At 47.3% G+C, this 22,821-nt stretch overlaps 1 protein-coding gene across 1 annotated transcript in view; it reads right to left on the bottom strand.

Moving 5' to 3' along the window:
• Positions 1-6,651: 6,651 nt before the first annotated feature.
• Positions 6,652-22,821, bottom strand: part of LOC119461386 (ankyrin repeat domain-containing protein 6) — a 142,292-nt gene continuing 126,122 nt past the window's right edge. The window contains exons 5-12 of the mRNA XM_049672578.1: positions 17,457-17,555; positions 17,149-17,247; positions 13,961-14,059; positions 13,328-13,426; positions 12,092-12,319; positions 10,571-10,759; positions 9,087-9,822; positions 6,652-9,024 (exon numbers count right to left, since the gene is read on the bottom strand). Of these exons, the coding sequence (XP_049528535.1) occupies positions 8,438-9,024; positions 9,087-9,822; positions 10,571-10,759; positions 12,092-12,319; positions 13,328-13,426; positions 13,961-14,059; positions 17,149-17,247; positions 17,457-17,555 (2,136 nt within the window). The 3' untranslated portion in view covers positions 6,652-8,437. The remainder of the gene's footprint in view (positions 9,025-9,086; positions 9,823-10,570; positions 10,760-12,091; positions 12,320-13,327; positions 13,427-13,960; positions 14,060-17,148; positions 17,248-17,456; positions 17,556-22,821) is intronic.

Genomic DNA, 22,821 nt, shown 5'->3' with positions numbered 1-22,821 from the left:
AAAGGCGGCAATCGCTTGCGCACCACATAGGTGTACCACCAGCTCACCGTGATGTCATTCCCCCTCCTGCAATGCGACAGACTCAAGCGTTCTTCTCTGGTATTAAAAGGTCGAGTCAACGTTTCATTTCGTAGGGACAAGCAAGATGCAGCTAAGTGCCGCTCCCTTTACAAACATGGCGTAGGGTGCCGACAGGTGGCGGCACGTTCTCTTTCGTAGAGAGTATTTCGAGCTGCCTTTCTTGAGTCATAAGCCAATCTACTACTTGTTCGAAGTTTTTCCAACACTTTCGGTGGGAGGAAAGCAATGCTAGTAGGGTAGGACAAACAAAAATATTACTAGGGAAAATATGCTCAAGATCCTTTCACGATACGGTCTCGACTACCATGGTGCCTAACTGCCGGAGTAAAGCTCCTTTGGATCACGTCTTCGCCGAAGCTATCCCTCCATCCAAACCAGGGATTTTCGATAGGATAGGATATATAGGATTGATAAACTTTATTAGAAGAATAATCAGAGTTTTGTGCTTGGACACGCTAAGCGGAGAGGTCCTCTGCGCGCTTTCGAGATAAAGTTGTTCACAAGAGAAAGTTTTTCACAAGATAGCGGTCACTGAATATATACATAGCAAACTTGGACGGCTGCTTGTAGCCCTGAGCAGCGCAAATAATGGCACAATAGTAGTGCGCTGTAGAGTGCCCGACGACCATTTACCACCTTTACCCTGCGATACGTTATTGATGTCGTAACTGCTAATGTTTAACTTGCTTGTTGCGTGCCCCCACGCCACTGCGTGTGATCTCAGGTGTCGACGATGTAATTTCGAAGGGCCATTATCAAGAGCAGGAAAGTAAATATAGCATAAGAGCGTTGGATGCTATTCTGCTCTACTAGCTTGGAAATTGTCTCTAAACAACTCCAATCTCTCGAATCCATTTAAGCATCGCTTAAACAGATTCCCACAGTCTGTGGAATCTGCATGTTTTCCTTCAAATGCCAGCTTCAATCAGGAGCTCATTCGGCGGAATGGAGCTAGACTTTCTTTCTCTACCCTTCTTGGTGCTGAAGTCGGGGGTGCTGATTGACTTCGCGCATTGCAAGCGGCAAGTCTGGCCGCAGCATAGCACAGGTTCGTGCACAGTTTCGTGCACAGTTTCGTGATGGGAGGCTTCTTCCTCATCTATCCCAGCGAAGAGGTCACTGACATGGGAAGACAGACGTCGTTAAGGGCATGCACTGCAAACACGGCGGCTTCCGTGCACTCGAGTCTTTCGGCAGCTTTGACGAATTGCAGACTGCCTCCAGCGCATCGCGTCAGCAGGGCAGGCAACGAAGGTCGTTGCCGACGGCGAAACCGGAGAGGCATCGTGCGCAATTCCTCCGGCGAGAATTCACGACGCCGCGGTGATTGATACTTGAGAAGATGGAGCGATATGGAGAAGCTTCTTTGCGGAAACGTATTTGCGCTGTCTCGTTGCGAGCGATTATGTATAGCTTTCCACCGAGAGCATTCCTTTTGCGAAATGAGAGACGCCATTAACCTCACGCGACCTTGAGCTTCGTGGCCGCAGCTACAAGTCGAGGGGGAAAGGTGTGCCTATATATCGTGAACCATGATGAAATGGACACAGACACAGGCCAATGTGAAAAAAAATGAAAGAAAGAAAGGCAAACAGTTAATAAATGCTGCGTCTGAGCACCCACCATTGCGAGCCTTGTTTACGGTGAAGTGTTTACGTATTTACGGTGAAGAATCACAATACTGTTTGGATGGGAGGCTTCTTCAACAGCTTGTCGTTTTGAATTCAATAATGTTTTGCAATTCCAGCATTATTTATTTATTTATTTATTTATTTATTTATTTATTTATTTATTTATTTATTTATTTATTTATTTATTCCTAAACAGCCATTATCGACTCAAGCAGGATGAACGAAGCAAATTAAGGATAATCTACAAGAAATCAGTGACCATATTTGACCAAGGCCGGTATTTTGTAGCGATGGCTGTCCGGGGATAATGCCTTTTCGCGCCTATCGCGCTTTGTCAGTGGTCAGAGCGACGGTGCGCTCGCGTTATCAACGGGATCAGCCGGCCGTGAGCAGTATATGATAAGACTAGTGTAGAATAAGTCATAAGGCATCGCTACAAAATCGCGGCCCAAGATTATGCTCTGAATACCTTCGAAGCATTCAGTGGAGTGGGTAGTTATTAAAACGAAATACATTTTAGTAGCATACTAGAGTAGTTGGGATGCATTTATTCGTTCGCTTATTGTCGACTCACTCGACTCACTTATTGTCCTCAGGGACCAAAACAAAAAGAAGTGTTGATTCTTGACTCGGTGTTAGCGAATGCGATTTGACGTGCTAGATATGCGCCGGTCTACGCAGTGACGACGGCTGTGAAAGTGGGGAATGTATGTTGTATTTTTCTAACTTTTTAAAAGTTTCTTCTTCTCTTTAGGCTTCATGCGTTGGAACCGATCGATAGATTGTTCATGTATTAAAAATAGCGGCTGATTACACTGAAACTTTTATTCGACTGCCAACCTTAATGCAAAGTACCTAATGCCAGTTCTCGTGTCGGCCTCGCTTTTTAAAAAAAAAATTTTTCCTAGAAAACTGGCTCCTCCTTAACATCCATGTTCTGTCAAAAGCCCTGGCGTACTCAATATTTCCGTTGCGGCTTATCACACACAAGTTACAAAAGCTTCTGCGCACCTCGTAACGTTCATGCACCTGATCTGCGATAGGTTGGGCAGCTCGCACGACCGAAATGAGGCTTAAATACCTTGCTTTTGAGTTAATAATGGCGCCCCGCCCAGAGCTTACGCATTATAGTGATGGCTCATGCAACGCCAACCAAAATTTTAATGCATCTCTTTATTGAGTCTGTAATTTAAGTACCTGATATAGTCTCTGTGACATTTATATCGTGTCATGTTATAATGTGTCTTTTTTACCTTTATGAGAAGTGCTATACATGCGAGACTCATATAGACTAGCCGGCACTATCTTTTGGCACCAACAACTTCTTATTTAATCTTACCAAAAAAAAAGCATTTGGTAAATTACGTTCGATAATTTGTTCACTACAGTGCTCATTATGACACGATACCACTCAAACAAGAGTCGTCCTGATAGACAAGTCGCCGACAGGGCTGCAACAGCCGGAAACTCCCTCCAGACACGACCAAAATTTGTCCTACTCACTTGACATTCATAAGCACGCGAATTAGAGCTTGCAGGCTTATTGGATATATTTATGTTTTCTTCCTCTCTCTTTATATCTCGTTCTCGCGTTCAACGTACTGGAACTTTTCTTGCATCAGCATAGGTGAGTCTCTGTGGGCCTGGATTCCTAAAATCTGGTGCGTTTTTCGCGGACCACCTCGGCTCCGTTTATTCGGGATACGGGGACGTGGGAAAGCCTGTTTCGCAGAGCGTCTGGACGGTGTGCTACTATACTCTTCACGGCACGAATACCGTACATGCAGCATCAGCGCATTGCCTTTTACGGTCCCGCTTGAGCGCGTAATCTCCCAGCGTTCCTCTCAGGGGTATCGCATCCTCACCCACCAGCCGCACCCGCCATTTCGTTTCATCTAAGCAAATCCGTGGTCCCATGCTTAGCGCGCACTGCCCATAAATTGCGCTCAGCCATATGTGGAGCACGGACGGAGACACGGACGCGTGCACGCAAGGACCACCGGCCAGTTCGAGACGCGCGCACGCATAAGCGAAAGCGCAAAGTGGCCTCGCTGTTGAAGGCACGGTTGAGCTGCCTTTGCTTGCTTGCTTTTGGTCGTGCGTGACTCCCGGCGACAACGTTTTGTTGCTTCCTCCTAATTTGTGCAGAGAAAAAGCAGCCCCCAGCAGCATTCGCTGGTGTAGAGACAGCTCAAAGTTAGGCTTAAATAGAGGCATATGCGAGCTTTGAAGTATATAGAGTCGTTTTTTTTTTTTCTGCAAAACGTGACGTTAAAGAGACCGGCTGAGGGCACACCCATATGAGGCAGCACCGAATATAACAGTCAAGTGCGTATGCCTTGTGGCCTGTGTTATCCTAGATTCTCATACGTCACGATTAGTACAGAAGCTCACAAGAAGGTGGAGGTTGAAGTAATCAACAGGTGGTAGAACAAGAAATGTCGCTGGAGCCAACGCTTCGACGAGTCCACTTGTCAGGGCGAAGACAAAGTCAACGAAGACAAATCCACTGGTCGAAACGTTGGCGCTGGTGACATCCCTTGTTCGACAACTGTTGTACCTCACAGTATAATACGGTGTTCGTCAGTTATGTTCACGTGTGAGTGAAATGATACGGAAAACATGGCTCGGCTTAAAAAAAAAGAAAGAAAAAAGACGGAACTTATTCAACATTCACACGCGCCAACTGAAATTGACCAGTGCGCTAGAAAGTTCGCGGTGCCAAGTTGAGACTGAATTTCCTCAATTTAAATTAAAATCGGCTTTATCGCTGAATCCCCGTTCCGCGTAATTTTGCTGAGGAAAGTATATATCAATTAAACCTGACAAAGATAGGCTGAAAAGAAAGGGGAAAGGCACGGATCTCATCAAGAAGGAAAAACTTGGTTTGCTCACTGGGGAAGCAAAGGGTGGTGGTAGAAAGACAAGGAAATAGAGGAGTCGCCGGCAGAAGTGCTACAAACGTATTCCCAAAAGTGCACTAGGGCCTTCGTCACCATCTGCTATGGCAACTGCTAAGGTCGTCATTCCAAAGTGATCTGTTCTGAAAGCGGGCAGTCTTCAATACGAGTAGCACGGCCTGAAGTGATGTCGTCTCGGTAGCACCACCAAGTTCAAGACGTCCGAGCTGAACGACATTGACGGCTACGGAGCTTTGAGCAGATCGTGCTGCACTTCGTCTCGTCTGTCAGGGACGATGTTGAGAATGAATTGTACATACAGGTATACTGCGTCGGTAATGAATCGGGTAAAGTGGGCGAAGTTTCAGGAATCGTGCAGGGGGCTCTTGGGTCGTATCAGTGAAGCTACGTTTGTGTGCAATGCTTTCCTGACTGTGAGGCAGAGGACCACATTCAAAGATTGCGCTCCGTCAACTTCAGCTCCCGAGCGACAGATACGCCTAAATAAAAACCAAAAGTGAAGCAAAACCTCAACACTGTCGGATGCGACAGCCAGCAGCAGCAGCAGCAGCATCATCATCACTTAGGGGTGAAACTGCGGCATAATTAAACAGCTGGTAAGACATCGCTATTTCTGATGGCCGAGGGCGGAACCCGCCACTTAAGCACGTCGACACCTTCGCGTTTGGCAGTAGTCTTCCGTACGCAGACACCTCGAAATAGCGACAGCAAGTACAACTTGCTTTCTCGCCCTTTCGCTCGCAAATTTTCTTTCGGCCTTCTCCTCCTTCTCGTTCCTCTGGGAAGAAAAAGCACTAGTGCTGGCTATGTGTGAAACCCTCAAGGTGCTTTGGCCGCTAGATCGACTTAAGGGCCTCAGCACAATAGGTATTTCTCGTGCGACTGCTGTTGCTGCTGACGACGCCGCCGCTACGCGCAGCTGTGGCGTGTTGCGCTTATTCTGCGCAGTGTGCTCTCCATCTTCTCTCTCTCTCTCTCTCTCTCTTTCGTTTCCTTATGTCAGCGCCATAACGTCGTCACGAGGGGCACTTTTGATTTCGTCGCTACTTGCGAAGAGAACGTGGGCTCCTCTCAGCGGACTTCGATTCCTGGATCAGAAATCGGCCCACGCGTAGAAAAAGCAATGTTTGCGAAGCGAACCATTGTACAGTCATTGGCCTATCCTGACCCACTCCGCCATTTTAGAATGTGGGTCGAGAGTTTGACACGTGACGGGCCATTTGCGAACAATGAGGTCTTCACGAGTGGCGAATGATGATTCTTCTTTTCACCCGGCCGACTCTTGCCACCTCGATCGTTTGAGTTCAGTGTTGAGCTGTTTGTTACGCGCGCCCCTGTAGGTAGGGGTTGGGTTAACTGAGGTCCTACTACAGGGTTCGAAAGCAATACGTTTCCAGCTAATCTGTTCGACTTACCGCATTCCTACGAAGTGGATCAACTGAATGTCATAAAATAATTCAAACATGCGCCAATGACTTTCACTTTTCGGCTTTTGCGAACATTTCGCCACTTACGTGGTGTGCTTCGCTGTTAAACTTAGAACAAAATAGAAAAAGAATATTGAAGTTTGCTACATAGCAATGAATGCGTTTATGTATTCTTTATTATTATTATTATTTTTTGAAATGCATGCTTCCACGCCAATTTCATCAGTCGTTTTTTGCCATGGCACATCATTATTTACTCTTCCTCTTTATTTCATTCGCTCTAAAATTTCTGACCAAATTCGCCAGCATTTTTAAGCTTTCTCTTGTAAATGAGTTAACCTAGAAAGCTTTTGTGCAATGAATAATAATTACAAAAATAATCGAAGGTATATAGGCTCACCTTACCTTTAGAGGTTCTAAAGAAGGTCGGAGTGCAGTGCTCTAGAAAGCGTATGCATGCTGTTCATAATTTTTGTATGTCTTCTATCTTCTTAAGTAACAATTCCATTGATTCCGTCGGAACACCCTTCCACCAGCCAAACACACTGATAAACATAAACAAACACAAACGAACACACAGCACAAGTGCTTAGGCGCGTAAATATGTTATGGCTTTTATTAGATGTTTTATAAAGAAACTGTACACATCTATTGATATGAACACGTGATTCCTTGCGCGTCAGTCCGTTTCAACACAGATGAAACAGAGAACACACACTGTCCTTGCTACAGTTTTCTGTCGCTCTTCAGAGTATGCAGACTCCATGGAATTGAATGAAAATGTTGTACGCACTATAGAACACGTGTAGCGATTTTTGTTTTGTGAGTGTGTATGTCAGATGTCTGAGTTGGTTGCAAACAATGACAAAGCGCGAACTCGGTTCATTATACGTATTCAGACAGCTTTCAGTGGCGTGAGCAGCAACACAAGGGCCACCATCTCGTCAATGATATGCATTTTCTTGCTCTCTACAACAGCGTGAAAAGAAGTGGCTGACTTGATAGACACGATGAAAGTCCTGGAGCATATCATGACACTACGGAACGGGCTAATAGAAAACGCACGAGTTACCCTGACGACTTCAAGGTGATGTCCCGTTCAGGGACATCGCTGAAGTTGTCATCCTCTCTCTTTTTCAGGACTTGCGAAGTTCAGCTCTTCTCGCTGGAAGAGCTGCATCGCGACAGAAGGATTTGAAGTCAAGGTGTCACTCACGCAGTTTCGAATAAGACTGTCAAGGCACAGAGCGTTTAGGTTGCTTGAGTTTAAATGTGGTTCGCATTTGGCCCAGCTGAAATTATATTAAATGTAGCCTTCAGCAATAAATTCTACTGAGCCGAAAAAGCAGCACTCGTTTCGTCTATGGATGAATAATTTTTGTGAACCCGTTTTGTTAGTTCACTGCTCGCTGTCTCCGAGTTTGTAAGAATCGGCACTTCGCATGGATGGTATTAAGTTAGGTTGCGAATACGTTTACTCTTTTAGCTGTCTTTAATGATATGATGAAATATGTTGCAGAAAATGCAGTTTCGTGCTCCCCGATGTCACGCTTAGCCTCCTAAGCTTAGTACGGGAAGTCAGCGGCTAGTACATACGATGGCGATGTACATGATGACACGAAAGTGTGAATTGTGTAACTTTAGAGTCCTTTACGGCATTTTATTTCACTAGTTTAAATATTAAGCAACTGTACTGAAAGAAATGGTAGCACTTGTTTCTTCTGTAGCGCGGTTTTAAGCCAACCATTCAATTATCTTTCACTTAACTAAAGATACACAATGTGAGTATCTAAAAGAACTTTCATGTTCGCATTAAATGCTGTTTTGCATTGTACGGTACCGTCAGTTTATAGTAAAACCCGGTATTCCCCGCCTGACGCACCCATATTTGTACGAATCGAATGTTTTACGAGGTGCACAGGTAAGCTACGCCTAATTATGTAGGAAGAAGTGATGACTTCACACTATGCTAAGCGCTGCGTAAATATGACAGTGGTTGTCTTCGCTGTTCAATATACAGTCATCGTTGTTATGAATGAACACATGTTTTTAAAGTATCTCTATGGTAAAAGAAGAAAAAATATAGTTACGTCTCACGCGCAAATGTTAAGAAATGCTCTGCATTCGCTTCATCTCATGACGTGATCACTTCAACGATGGCATCACGGTATGCAGACCAACTTCAAGTGACAGGCTTTTCCAGTTCCTGCAGTTCGTTCACTGAGAAAAAAAAATGTGATGGCATAAATAAACAGCACCGAAAGTTAAGTTCACACACGGTTCGCGAGTTCTTTTCCTCGCGCCGTCGGGCGTGTGACACTCTCACTGTGCGGAATATGTCTGTTTTTCATTAGGAGACGAGGGGAGGGGCCCGCTTTCACACTTCACTGGAGGGACATCCGCTCTCGGGGTCCAACGAGAGGCCCTCGTTCAGTTTGCAGAGCTGGTCCTCGACCGCACCACCGTTGGCGTTCGCGTATGCGGCGCCGCCGTTGTAATAGCCCGACACGGCGTCGGCCGCCGCCAGTTCGCTGGGCGATGGCCCGTACGACACTCGCAGCGGCCTCGCTTGACTGCTCGGCGTCGCCGAAAAGCGATGCACGTGGCTCGAGTAAGGAGGGGGATGCGTGGGTCGCGGCATCAGCGGTGGCTTGGCGGGTTTCGGGTGCGTCGGCGGCGGTGTTGTCGTTGTCGACGTTGTCGCCTGAGCTGTCGTGTGCGCTGTCGGCGGCAAGTCGCCGTTGCCAGCGGGCGAGGGCGACGGCCGCGGACCCTCCCCGCACGTTCCGTTGGTCGTGGCGGGCGGAGACGGCGAATGGTTCGGGCTGCTGACCTCTTCCTTCTCCTTCTCTTCGTCCTGGTAGTCTTCCTTCTTGTAGGTCGCCGTGAGGTCCCCGTGGCTCTTGAAATGCCTCACCGTTCCCGGAGATGCCTGGTCCGCTGGACTTCGACGGATCCCGTTTTCTCTAACTTCTGCGGTAGGGGACGGCTGCTGCTGTTGCTGATGACGAGCAGCGCCGAGGGACTCGTTCTCTCTCCTCCCGCGTGGTCCCACAGCGGGTACTTGGGCTTCGCGCCGAGTTTCTCGAAGTCCGGCCGGCTCCCGCATGCCACCCTGTTCGCTAGGTGCGCGGGGGGCGGCGGCAGACCCACTTCGTTGCCGAAGAGCCCCGACGGTGGTGGAGCCTGCGTCGGAGGCACGCGCCCGTTCACGATTCGGTCGTTGGTCACGTCGGCCAGCTCCTCTTCGTCGATGCCGTCGGCGCCGTTGAAGTCTCGCAGGACTTCCTCCGACTTGGCCCTGGCGACTCCATTGCCGTAGAAACCGTTCAGCCTAGCCCTTCTCGACCAATGGGGCGGCACTTCGCTGAACCTGTTCTTGCAGTCCGCACTCTGGCCCAGCGGGCTGCAGCGGTAGTCGACCTGCGCGACCCGCTCGCGCACGTAGCTCTGGAGCTCGCTGCGGAGCTCGGCGTGCTGCGTCTCTTGCCGCCGCTCTCGCTCGAGCCGCTCGCGCTGGGCGGCGCGCTCCACCCGCTCCTGGCACTCGGTCTTCTCGGCGGCCAGCTTCTCGCGCACGGACTGGTTCAGGTTGAAGAGCTGGTTGCGCGTCTTGCGCTCCAGGTGCGCGATCTTGGCGTTCAGATCTTCGTGCGCGTGGTCGATGTGGTCGATCAGCTCCTGCTTGTCCGCCTCGAGCTTCTTCTCCACGTTGTGGAAGAAGGGCGCGCAGTAGCACGTGTAGCCTTTCCCGACAGGGCCCTGCGCACGGACAAGAGCAACAGTCGCGAATTTACTCCAGTGAACTCTGTGTGACTCTTCTTTTAAATGGTTACATCGTGCGTCCCTTGTTACGTCGCGTTGAAATGACCCTACAGTTTATTAAGCGTTGACTGAGCGCGTAGTTTACTGAAATGAATTCCGAACCTTCATGAAGCCAAACTGACTTAATTTACAAAAGCGAAAATTGTCATCCCCCGGACAGAAGCACGAAGCTATATACAAAGAAAACCCGCGCATTTTTCCGTCTCCCTATACGCCTACCCCATTGCAGGGTAACAAACTGGATGTTAGACTTCCAGTTAGCTTCTGACTTGTTTCTTTCTCTTTGTTTTCATACAACTTCATCAGAGAAACCCGCACGGGTATCCATGGTAGCGTTGTGCCGTTTTCAGGCGGGTGACAATTTTTTGTTTCATGAAGCGTCCCCCAAATGGTAGGTTTCCACAGGAACGATTTGCGATTGACGTAATTTTTAGCTTTTGAGTATTACAAGTATAACAAGCATGGGCCACTACACAGGATAAATATGACAAGCCAGTTATGCTGCACTTGAGAGAAAACGAAAGAATAAAACGCAGGAGTATACGTACAGGCTTGATGTAAAAACACAAGGTTTCGAAAGAACATTTGAAAGTGCGCGACATCAGATATGAATCGTTTTGTGACAACTTCAAGCTGTGTGCTTCCCGACTCTCCGTCAGGATGAATGAACGGCGCATTTGTATACCTTGCGAATGTTTCCGGCCAGGTCGAGGAAGTACTGCTCTCCCTTGCCCAAAGGCTCAGCGGGCAGCGTCTCCAGCTTGGGCGAAGGGAAGGCACTCAGGTTGGGCGTCTGGTGACAGCCGTAGGGACTCAGCTTTCCTTTCTTGTCCTTCTTCTCGTCGTCGAAATGCACCTTGTGGCCGTGCTTGCTCTGAAAACAAGAGAACTAATTGTAAAATCACGAGCGCTAAATTTACGCAGACGCTTCGTAGCCAGTTATGTTCATCCTCGTTAACCTCTCTGCCTTTCCCTTATCGCTTATCATTGTTATCTCTCTCCTACGAAATAAAGACGAGTAGCGCCCGAGTGGACAATTAAAAAAAAACCGAAAGAAATAAATAAAAAAGAAACGTTCAAATGCTGAAAGCAATAGTGTCAGGATTCAACAGGGTCAAAAGCACCCAAATGAACGTGAGCTTTTTAGAAAACCGCGAGTGCACCACGCTGTGCGCAGAAATCGCTAATACGAATTACTATAGTCAACAAAACCTATCTGAGCGAAATGCTTAAAATTGTAAGAATGCAATGCAACATGAAGACGTTGCCTCGAACCGACTGAACTTATACTAATCCGGACTTGCTAGTTCCTCTCTGTAAACAAAATACTGTATGCAGTAAACTTCTACTGCCGCGGCCGCGGCGGCCGGGTTCTCATAGGGGCGGAATGCAAAATGCTCGTGTACCTAGATTTAGCTGCGTGTTAAAGAACCCCAGGTGATCTAAATGTTTTCCGGAGCTCCTCACTGCGGCGGCCCTAATAGTCCGTTTGGTGCTTCAGGACGTTAAACACCATAGTTTGATTCTATGTTTTATTTTTATTTTATCGAAAGCACGCCACTTTCTATAGAAACGTCAATACGTCGTAACTTCTAGTAACATACAAGCTACTGCCCGCAGTGAGCTCACCGTCTACTGCACCCATGCCCTTCCTGAGAGACGCCCAAGGTGATTTAGTCCACCGCAAGGAGATTCTCCGCCGCACCATCCGAAATTTATTTCCACCACGTGGTTGGAACCTCCCCGGCGGCCTCACCCTCCAGGAGGAGGTGCCGTTGCGGAGACTCCGTGCGAGGGGAACACTTAGCCCATCCGTCGCCTATGCCTCGCCGCAACATCTCCACGGACCGTTCGGGGATACCTGTTCATATTGCTCAGCTCTGCATTAGCAGCCACAATCAAACGCCTCTTCTGGACTTGCCCTTGGTTTTAACCAGATTCGGCGCGGCCACCTGCAAGTATAGTGGGCCTTCATCCCACGAGGCCACCGGACTACGACTCTTGGCTCCATGGGCTCAACAAGCGATACCCTACTGATGTATACTGCCGAGAGCGGCTTAAGCTTGCTCATATAATGATTGATGCCGCTGGTCGAACTTCGAAAAAAGAATAAGAAGTAGCAGGGAAAGCCATCGGAGGACCTCTCCGTACCTGAATGCGCAATCGCTTATCGTTATCGCGAAGCGGGATCGGCGGCGGCGCTCACCTTCTTGTGCTTGTCTTTGGCGCGACCCTTGTTGTGATCACTGTCCTTGCTGCCCTGCGACGTGCCGCTCTCCTTTTCGCGTTTCTTGCCCCCTTCTCCGGGCCTCTGCTGCTCGAGCGGCGAGGAGGACGAGTCCAGCTGGATCACTTGCGGCGGCGGATGCTCGATCAGGTCGGCCACCTCGTTGAACTCCTTGCGCCGGGCGATGTCCAGCGCCGTTTCCCCTTGCTGTACGACGCGAACAGCATCGCGAGAGTCACGTAAGGGGCACGCGAACATTCTTCGCCAACAACAGTGAAAACCGGAGTTCTATATAGTAACAGGATAGATACATGGATTGTGGGTGGACTGTATATATTGGCATAACCGCGCAAACGGGGTGGCCGCTGGTGTCACCTGGCTCATTATTTTCAAACATCTTCTCCTGCCTTATTATTGGTTCTAAAGATCCGTAGTCTGTGTTAATGACTACTGAAAAACATTTTCCCTCAAAACGTAATTTCTTTTCATTCATGTAGATACAACGAGACGTGCCACTGCGTACCGTTCCTTCCACTCAGTTAATGCGTATGCGCTTTCTTTGTAAACCTCAACTGCTGCTGCTGCTGAAAGCTCGCCTTACGTGTGTAACCTCTACAAGAAAACAGCAAACATACAGTATATGCTCAGTCGGTATAAGTGCTATTGTACGGGTTTTGTCACAGCAGCTTTGATTGCAGGACGCGAGACTTCGACAAAAATGACTGTCAGAATTTCAGAATCGAAGAAGCGATAAGCAGTGCTCGCAGTAATTTTCGCTCAAATGACACTATGTAAACAGTTCGTTTACGAGGGGCTTATTTTCTGCTTCTGCGCAGGAGAAATGGGGGGAAATTTTTCTTTTTGTTCCGAACCCTTACAATTCCCACGCCACGAGAATCATCCGTGTGTGTGTGTGTGTGTGTGTGTGTGTGTGTGTGTGTGTGTGTGTGTGTGTGTGTGTGTGTGTGTGTGTGTGTGTGTGTGTGTGTGTGTGTGTGTGTGTGTGTGTGTGTGTGTGTGTGTGTGTGTGTGTGTGTGTGTGTGTGTGTGTGTGTGTGTGTGTGTGTGTGTGTGTGTGTGTGTGTGTGTGTGTGTGTGTGTGTGTGTGTGTGTGTGTGTGTGTGTGTGTGTGTGTGTGTGTGTGTGTGTAAAAAAAGGTAATCTCTGCAAGTTCACTGCAGAAGTGGACGGCGTCCACATCTGTGCCCAACTTACCTTGTTCACAATGGTTGGGTCACAGCCGGCTTCCAGTAGTATCCTCGTTAACTTTCGACGGCCCATCGCTGCCGTGATGTGTAAGCCACTGTCCCCATTCTAGAATGACCAACACGAGAAGCAATGAGATCACAAAAAGATGCAAGATTTCATAACTGCAATTATTTTGACCTCTCAAGTTCATCGCGCAAATAAAAGATTTTGGATGTCGTGTTATTCGTGAGGCTTAGAAAAACATCCTCTCTCTTTTGCCACGTCTCTTCTCGCTTTTTCTTTTTTTTTCATTTATACAAAAAATGCTGGCATGTGTTTTGATTTGTCATCGCATGATTAAAACACCAGCGGTGAAGATGAGTCTGATGCTTTCTTCAAGGTGCGTCACGTGTCCTTTTCCCTTCCTTCGACATGCTCAGCTATCAAGCCGGTGTAATGTACTCGACATACGTGAAGGAAGACGAGGGAAGGCTGCATTTAAAAACGGCGCTTGAATCGGTCGAGCGCTTTCGAGAGGCAAATATGTGACACTAAAGGCAACGCGGTATAATTACCAAAGCAATCCTTTGTTTGCGTGAAGGCCATTGCAGAATATAGCAGACAGAAAAATGCAGATACAAGGCTGGTGAGGTGTATTACCTTGTTCACTTCGCTGGCGTTGCAGAACGCGCTGATGAGTATCCGAAGCACGCCGGCGTGACCGTAGCGGGAAGCCGTGTGCAGCGGAGTGTCGCCGTACTGGAAAGTTAAAAAGTAACAAGGGAAAAAATAAACACTATTTCAACTGAAAGCTCTGTCAGGCCGGAAGCGTTGAATCATTTCAACCGGGTGTGCTAGAGTGTATGCATAAGCGCCGTGCGCTCAACTGCGTTTTTTTTTTTTTTCCATCAAGCAAAGCATGACCGCGCGTGTACATGTATACTTGTCGACTGCTCCTTGCTTGATGTTGCGGCATGGCCACTTAATGTTCGCACGAATAAATTAAAAAGCTGTATTTTCGGTTGATTTATGACGTATTTTGAACATCACACGGGCTTTTTGTACGTATACGACCAGGTGTCCGTACAGTGGCACAGCCGTGGGTTTCCTTTGTTCGCACTATACCCGCCGCGGTGGCTCCATGCCAATGCCGTTGCGCTGCTAAGCACGAGGTATCCTCGGCAATGGGCCTTTCACGAATACGTTTATCAAATACGACACATTACGGCCGGAAAACCCTTGGAAGTCGCCAAGGCCGCAAAGCGGAGACGTGCGCTATCGCACCGTTCGGCTTTGCCTCTCCATCGCCCACTACAGTGGTCGTATTGCATGGAGCAATGCACGGAGGGTTACACCATCATCATCATCAGCCTTTTTTTTTTTTTTTTGTCCACTGCAGGACGAAGCACTCTCCCTGTGATCTCCAATTACCCCTGTATTGCGCTAGCTGATTCCAACTTCCACCTGCCAATTTCCTAATTTCATCACCCCACCTAGTTTCATCACCCCACCATCACCCCACCATCACTCCACCATCACCCCACCATCTGTAACTCTAATGGTCCACCGGTTACCTACCCTACGCATTACATGGCCTGCCCAGCTCCATTTTTTTCTCCTAATGCCAACTAGAATACCGCTATGCCCGCTTGCTCCCTCATTCGCACCGCTCTCTTCCTGTCTCTTAACGTTAGGCCTAACATTTTTCGTTCCAGACATTTTTCGGATACACCGTATTGCGCTGCAAAAAAAGGTTACCGCGGGCAGCGGATTCCTCGCAAAATGGCACCGCTTGCTTTGGAGCAAAACGTCTCGCAATGCGGCGACCTCCCGCATATGGCACCGCAAAAGCGCTCGGTAGTACACCGTTATAGCGCTCTTCAGAAGTGTGCCTGTGCCTTAATTAATTACAATTACATCGTAATGCTTAGCCTCCCGTAACTGCACAGTGCGTTGTGCCGAGACGTCGTAGTGGAGGGCTCCGAATTAATTTTGGAACACCTGAGGTCCTTTAACGTGCACCCAAAACCGAGCGCTTTCCCTCAATCGAAATATGGCTGCCGCCTACCGGGAATCGAATCCACGACCTTTGTGCTCGCCAGCGCAATGCCGTAGCCACTGAGCCAACGCGGCGAAGGCGCCTAGCACCGCGGCCTCGTCCCCATGTTGCATGCCATCGCCGCAATCACGCCTCGTCTTGCGAGGTGACGTTCGCGGGCACTTTCCCAGCGGACTCAGTGATTGGGAAAGGCGTGAATCGTCCCGAGCAATTTGCTTAGTATTTATTACCGGTACCGGTAAGATCAGGGAGCGAATACGCAACACCCCGAGGGCACCAATCGCTGGTTACGTAATTGAGAAAGACACGGCGCCCTCTAGTATAACGCAGCGTCGATGCAAGCGTTCTTAGTTTTTGCTGGTACATAAATTTCACCACGCACGCGCAGTTCCGCATCGGCGGAGCGACACCTCGATGCCATTACCTCACTACAAAACCAAAACAGCGTTGCGGAAGTTAAAGCCGATGTCATCTAATTAGTTGCCCTTTTTTTATAAACTTGTGCACGCTAAGTTCAAGAGCAACGTGTTAATAACAGCTAACCGTTGGCTGGCTTGTCGCAATCACCAGTCTTACACTGCATATGATAGCCAAAGAACCTGGCTATACTTACATCCGATTTGCCGTCCCGTGCACTTTTCTTTATTGATATATATTTACAGGGGAGATTAGCACCTTTCGCTCGTGTACTAGCGTACTACACAGCACAGTATTAATGTTGTTACGGCATGGTTACGTCTATATCCTCGTTCGATTGGGGGAATCCTTCACGTGTTTAATCTCAGTGCTCGAGGTAATACGTGCTATTTGGCCTCTCTAGGAAGATCGGAAGATTGCAGTAAGTTCTCCGAGATGAGGAGATTACCCGTCGGGCTGCCTAGAAAATCACGTGCAGCTTCACTAGCAAGCAGACGAAGCAACACGTCGAGCCGCTTTCTCGCGTCCTCTGGGCAGGCCCGGATTCGTATTGATAAGCTCCTTCAGTAAGGTTGTGCTTCGAGGCCAGAGTTGCAGAGTGGGGCCCTCCGTTCCATTCCAACTTCCTTCCAGGGAATGTAAATAGACGTAATTCCACTCCTTTTAAAGTACATATATGATTCGGGATCTGTTATCTCTGCAACACGTTTTTGCCTGTAACCTAATATTCATTTTTTAACAGTGGATTCATGATGGTTTAATGGTATTTAGTTGTCTCGTTACTGATCAACTGATATAGTCATTTGAAAAGTCGATTTGCCATGCTTTTCTACTGTCCGGTCTTCCTTGGTGCAGTACTCACGAGGACGTTTTGTTTATCGGTTATATTTCAGGCTCGCCATGGTGGCGTAGTGGCTTTGGCGTTTAGTTGCTTAACCTGACGGCGCGCGACCAAATCGTAGCCACGGCGGCCGCATTTTAATCGGTGCGAAATGCTAAAAATGCCCTTGTAGCGTGCATTGGCTGCACGATAAAGAATTCCAGGTGGTCAAAATTGATCCGGAGTCCCCCACCATGGCGTGCCTCATAATTATGTCATGGTTTTGGCACGTAAAACCCAAGATCCTAATTAAACACTTTAGCTTTTCAGGATATGAATACACCCCCGTGCACATCACAGACAGCCCCGAGTTTTCGGTGCTGGACTTGTTTCAGCTTTGCTCGTTTTTTCTGCATAAACTTGAAAGTGGAAATTATTGCGTCGGTTTCATAGCTAGCAGAATTCAATGGCGGTTCTCCAAATTATTTCTGTGACAATGACTGGTAGTGCCCTCTATGACGTAATACAGCAGGAAACACCTTTGACACTTACGTTGTTCTTGATGTCCGGTTTGCAGCCAGCCAGCAAAAGTACCCTCGTGCTCTGGTTGTGACCGTTCTGGCACGCGAGATGCAGTGGTGAGAAGCCACCCTATAAAAAAGAAGGGAGGTTAGTTATTTTTTTTTTCTTTCTGTCTACTGTTCTTTTGTTTTTGTTTTGCAATTCACAATTACAACTTGAAATTGCTATAGATTTTCTGCATCAGTTTTAAAGGAAAGTATAACACATATACTTGTAAATAACATGTGAATAATGTTGCGTCGAAATTCCGGCTTCCTTCTCTCCAGACATCAACTTACCTTGTTTTTTATGTACACGTTTGCCTTGTTCTTGCAAAGAACTTCAATTGTCCGACTGTAGCCTTTCCAAGCTGCCTCGTGCAGAGCCGTGTTCCCATGCTGCGTTGAAACATCAATCAATCAATCAATCAATCAATCAATCAATCAATTGGAGGTCCCGATACAGTCTTTGACTATGGGACCTCCTGTATACTAAATACTTGTAATATGTCCCAACCTTTAATAATAAATTCTGATTCTGAATCAATCAATCAATCAATCAGGCATCATAATGGTTCCCGCGCGAAGTGAAAGAAGACTTTAACACCGTGATTGTTTTGAGACGCTGGCGTAACACAATAACTAAACTTTGTGGATCTTTAATCAGCGCTTGCAAAGCTATCCGGCGCAGATGACTGTAGCAGCTGCGTTTTGACGCCGCCAAGCATATATAGCGCTAGTACGTAAGCATAGGTTTTCTAACTTTGCCGCAATAATAACCTGCAGATAGACACAAAACATTTGAAAAAAAAAAAAAAACTTGGCTTGCCTTTTTTTCTGCATTGTATATTAGAGCAGTGCAGCTTACGCAAGCACATAGCTCCTCGTTTCAGTTTCAAAAGCACCGTAAGTGTTACACAAGTGGCGCCTGCATCACGTCTAATGTCCTCTTCTAATATGTTTAAACTCGTTTTCCCAATAACATGATCGGTTAGTCGCAGCTCGTAATCGCTATTCCACAATTCCGGAATTCCGCTCCGCCATAAAGCTCATATATCATTAGATAGCTTATCGTCGCCAATCGCAGATCAATTGCCTCCCTCTTCGCGATGCGTTCTTCCATTCATTTCCATGCACAGCAAGTGTCACTCGTTAAAACTGAAAGTGTTACAGATTATTACCTTCCCTCACCTCGTCCCTGTTACCTTTTTATTATTTTTTTTAACAGCAGCATGTCTCTCTCTCTTTCTTCTTTTTTTCTTTCTTTTCAGGTGCGCCTGATCGTCAGCTTGGACGATCAGGCGCACCTTATCCGTGGCGTGCCTTGCAACTAGCACGCCAGCCGCTTTACGACGCAGTTTCAAGCCTCTGTCGCCATCTCACAATATCAATACCAACCACGTGACCACGCTTTAGTGCACAGAGCACGCACCCGTGAAGCTTTCACGTTCATCAGCCGCCCAGCGCAACTCCATCCCAACCTTTCACTCAGCGATAGACAGCCGAGCTCTCGTCTCTCGCCGCGAAAGGCCGGCAACATCCAGCATTGAGTCGCACACCCGCATCGCCCCGCCACCCGCCTCCCTCTTTCTCATTCCACGAACAATCGCGCCCGCCGAGTCAGCACATCTCCCGTCGTGATATAACCCCTCGGTGACTTAACCTCTGAACCTTCCTCAGACCCCACCGGGGCCAAGGTCGCGATGGTCGCGTGCAAGTGCGTGTATGTACTGCATCGCGGCAGCGGGCACTCCGAGAATTAATGAGAGGAGGAAAAGTAAGTAGAGAGGGAGGACAAAGGGAAGAGAAGACGACTGATTCGACTGCCATTTTGTTTTATAGTCGTCGTGCGCGGTCGTAATCGTGGACGACTGTTCGCGACACGCTTCGGGGACAACGTTGGGGAGTGCGGAGGGAGACGCGCACGCACGCCGCGCCTGCGTCGCAGTCAATTTTCCCCCCTTGGCCCGAAGCGCACTTGTTACGGCCTGCGTGGTTCGTCAGATGAAGGCACGACCATGTCCTAACTTCCTCCTCACCTTCGCGTCTCCTTTGTTGCTCGCCCGTCCCGCCCATGTGGTTAGCAACAGTTCCGGAACTCTGTGGAACCTGTCAGCCTTTCTTGTGCGACTTGAGCGTTAAATATGACCATTCTGATTATTGTTTTAATCGAGGAAGACCATTCAGTAATTTGCAGCCTGAATGTTCCACGAACTTGATCCATTTAGCACGTACTTGTTCTAAATAGTGCTTCTACAGACAAAAAAAAAAAAAGTGCCATTAACGTGTCTCGCTTTACGACCGTGCGCAGGATGTCACACGTACGGTCAGGCCTAATGGACCCAATTTTATCTTAAGCTGTTAGCCGTAACTCGTTCACGTCAAGTTGCCTTCCCTCCATGGACGGCTCGTAAAGATTAGAATGGTTGATGATGTCTGGCGAAAGCTTAAACCTGCATTTTCGGCATTCGCTGGCTAACGCTATACATTATTTTGCCTTTATATACGCTTTTTCTTGTCGGCTAGCTGAGTGAACAATTTATATACCCATAGCGTTGTCCTTTTTTTTTTTTCAGTTGCTTGATATACTGTACGACCCCGAAAAACATTCAGTTGGTAGTCGGCGCATCTGTTGTGTTTTGTTCAAGTGTCCCGTCGTATTCGCCGTTCAACATAACAAATGCAAACCAACTATCCCAGCCTCAAAATCTCGTTAAACCTGCAAGTCGGAGGAGATCCCTTTTCCGCTTAAATGAGGTATTCTGGGAAATTTATAATACAGTCTTAACGGCTGACTCGCTAGTTATCAAAAACTGCGTTTTTCCCTTTAGTTTGTCACTAAAGAAGTAACCAGGTGCCAAATCAGCTACTCTAAATACTTACGGTAGGCTAGCCTCGTGCTAAAATGTAGTTCCGGTTTCTGTTGTAACGTAGTCCCGGTTTTTCCTTATGCTGGATGTACTGACAAATGTTAGCGCTTTGTCATCATCGTGATATTTAGTGGCATTTTGGAACCTTTAGCAGCATTCTGCAAATTGCCGCCTTTTCGCGCTGGTTTTCACAAATATGTCGCGGCCGAAAATTTATTCGCCCATTACACAATATAATTCCGTCATTTTGCCGGTGTGAAGCAGCCAGTGTGCGATATTCGAAATTGCAGAATAAGGTAGTGGTGGTGATGGTATTTCTAAAGGCGGGGTTAGCCTGGCAGACATTGCCAGCAAATTGCTTTGCCTGAGCGTCTCTTTCCGCGTGAAATACGTCACCATTAGTCATCGGTTCAGTCTCTAGCATAAATGTCAGGAGAATGCGCGACGCTTTCTTGCGTGCTATCCACGGTCCTTACGGGAAGACTAAATGATCTACACGCTCGTGAGGAAACCCTGTTCTTCACATGCTGTCCGGAAGCCTTTCAGGAGAGAATTTTCAACATCCATGCAGGACATCAATCACCCAATGCTAGCGATTATAAACCCATTATAAAACATTTGTTACGGAAAACATCTGCCGTAACAATTCGTTTACGCTTACAATGTATTTCGGTATTCACAGTGCTATAACGTAATGTTTCCTTGAACTGTTACAAATTGTGTAACGAATTTCATTCCTTTGCTGTACATCCAGGCAACCGTCTTGAGTGACATGCTATATATACACACTGTGCCTTGTCTATACTGGGCGTCAACCTAGAATGTTGTGGCAAATGTATCACCGTCAAACTCAAATTAATCTGTATAGACGTGTCAGCCAATCACGATAGTTCCTTTTTTTTTTTTTTTTTTTTGACCGAGGCGTGCTTTCTTTGATATCGGCATCTCTCACGAACTATGTTTTGGAGCGCGGAGGAACTGAGGGCAGTTGCACTGTGGTCTCGTGGGTGGCGCTTGGGCTGAATTCTCAGAATATATGTGCTCCATATTTCAGGGTACCCACGATTCTAAGTTAATTCTAGCAACAATTTGCGAGAGATCTTGAATTGATCTCTTTTAATGGTCTTCGTGAATTATACTGTCAAGCATGCGCACGTTTGGCACTGGAAGTGTTCGCTTGGAGTATAGCGTGTCCATTCATTTTATCTCACATTGTTTTAGTATCTTAGTATCTGTTTCATCGTCGGGGGGTGCCTTCACTGCGTATCCGTATTTTAATTATAATAGACCTGCCACCTAGTCCTGTAACGTAAATATGTATTTTTGCTCTGTGATTGTAGGAATATATGATGTTTTTGTTGTATTTTCCATTTGTGACTAAACTAGTCGAATTTAATGCTGTCGTTCCAATAACGTGATTCCGCTGTACATTGATGTCAATTTTCGGGATGTTGCGTACGTAGCAACCTTTATGTGGCTGCTCCTTCCTTCATTGATAAAAAGAAAAAAATAAACTTCACTTGGATTCGGCTATAGAGAACGTGGTGCCACTGTTTCACTCCCCTTTCTACGTGCAGGGTAGCCAAGTGAACAGACTTATAATAACCCTCCCCGTTCTGCTCTCTCTTCTCAATCTCTGTCTCTCTCCCTTACAATGACCGCATACTGACGGCAGGCCTTTGTCACGGTGGAATGTGCTAGCTTCAGGGTCGGTGGTGTTCCACCAAATTTCTCTTTCTGTTTTTTTTCTGTCGGTTTCCACGTAAACTGGCGTATGTATTTATCGCCCCTTCTAACACTCACTCACGCTTAACGAAGAAAAAAACATATTGAAATCAAAGCCTTCGGCGGTGATTAGTTCCCGTTGCGAAATAGGATGCGAACTTTAGAAACAAAATCCAAAATTCGTTAAGCCATCGTGTCTAGCATCAACCGTTTCGCGAATCCGGAAAGTAGGCACGTTTGATAAAAGAAAACCAGTTTCCTGTCGACATAGACACCTCTGTCGGTATTAGAAGACAGTTGACCGACGAGAATCCTGTTCGGCAGCCACAAAGGCGGTGAAGATTTATGTTGCATTTCGTCTCCAAGGCGTGAAACAGGACAAAAGTAAAGCGCCACTACGAATGATCGAGAGCATTGCGGTCAATCTTATCACGCACCGTAAGCTGCTCGGGTGTCCGCAACGGGCTCCAGGCACATCTCAGGTCTCTGCGCAAGTTCGCACGGCGCTTCGTGGCCTGCCTTCTGCGTTCCGGCCGAAATGCCCGTGAGCTCTTTAATCCTCAAGCACTTTGGCGCGCGTTTATGTGGACAAATGTTCTGCTTCTGCCGACCGTGAAAACATCGAATATCTACGTTGGGACATTTAGCTGCTACTTTATTTTTCTATTCATTTTTCACTTCAACTCCTTTGGACATTGATCGCTATTTACTGCTTATTCTTTGTTTCTGCATAAAACATATACGGCCTAACCTCCTTCCCCTCATCGTTGCTCTATTATTGACTGTCGGCTTGCGGAGCCTATGCCCCAGATGGGAGCGCCTATAGCTACTGATTACCGTCCATATCCTATTAAGTTATTATTAAGGTGGGAGTAATTGTGGCCTGAGAGAGACAAACAAAATATGGAAAGCAGGGCGACAAAGGTTTGAATTCATGCTTAAAAGTACCAATACCAAAAAACAGAGCACGACGTTTATGTTTTTTTCTTCACGCGGTCCTATTTCTGTTCCTTTTCCTTTTTTTTGCATTTGTTTATTTTAAGCAGAAACAAATACGTAAACGCTCACTT

Source organism: Dermacentor silvarum, chromosome 8 (genome assembly GCF_013339745.2).
Source record: "Dermacentor silvarum isolate Dsil-2018 chromosome 8, BIME_Dsil_1.4, whole genome shotgun sequence".
In the NCBI taxonomy this organism is placed as follows: Eukaryota; Metazoa; Arthropoda; class Arachnida; order Ixodida; family Ixodidae; genus Dermacentor; species Dermacentor silvarum.
The sequence above is the reverse complement of the archived record's forward strand: the minus strand, read 5'-3'. Positions and strand labels throughout refer to the sequence as shown.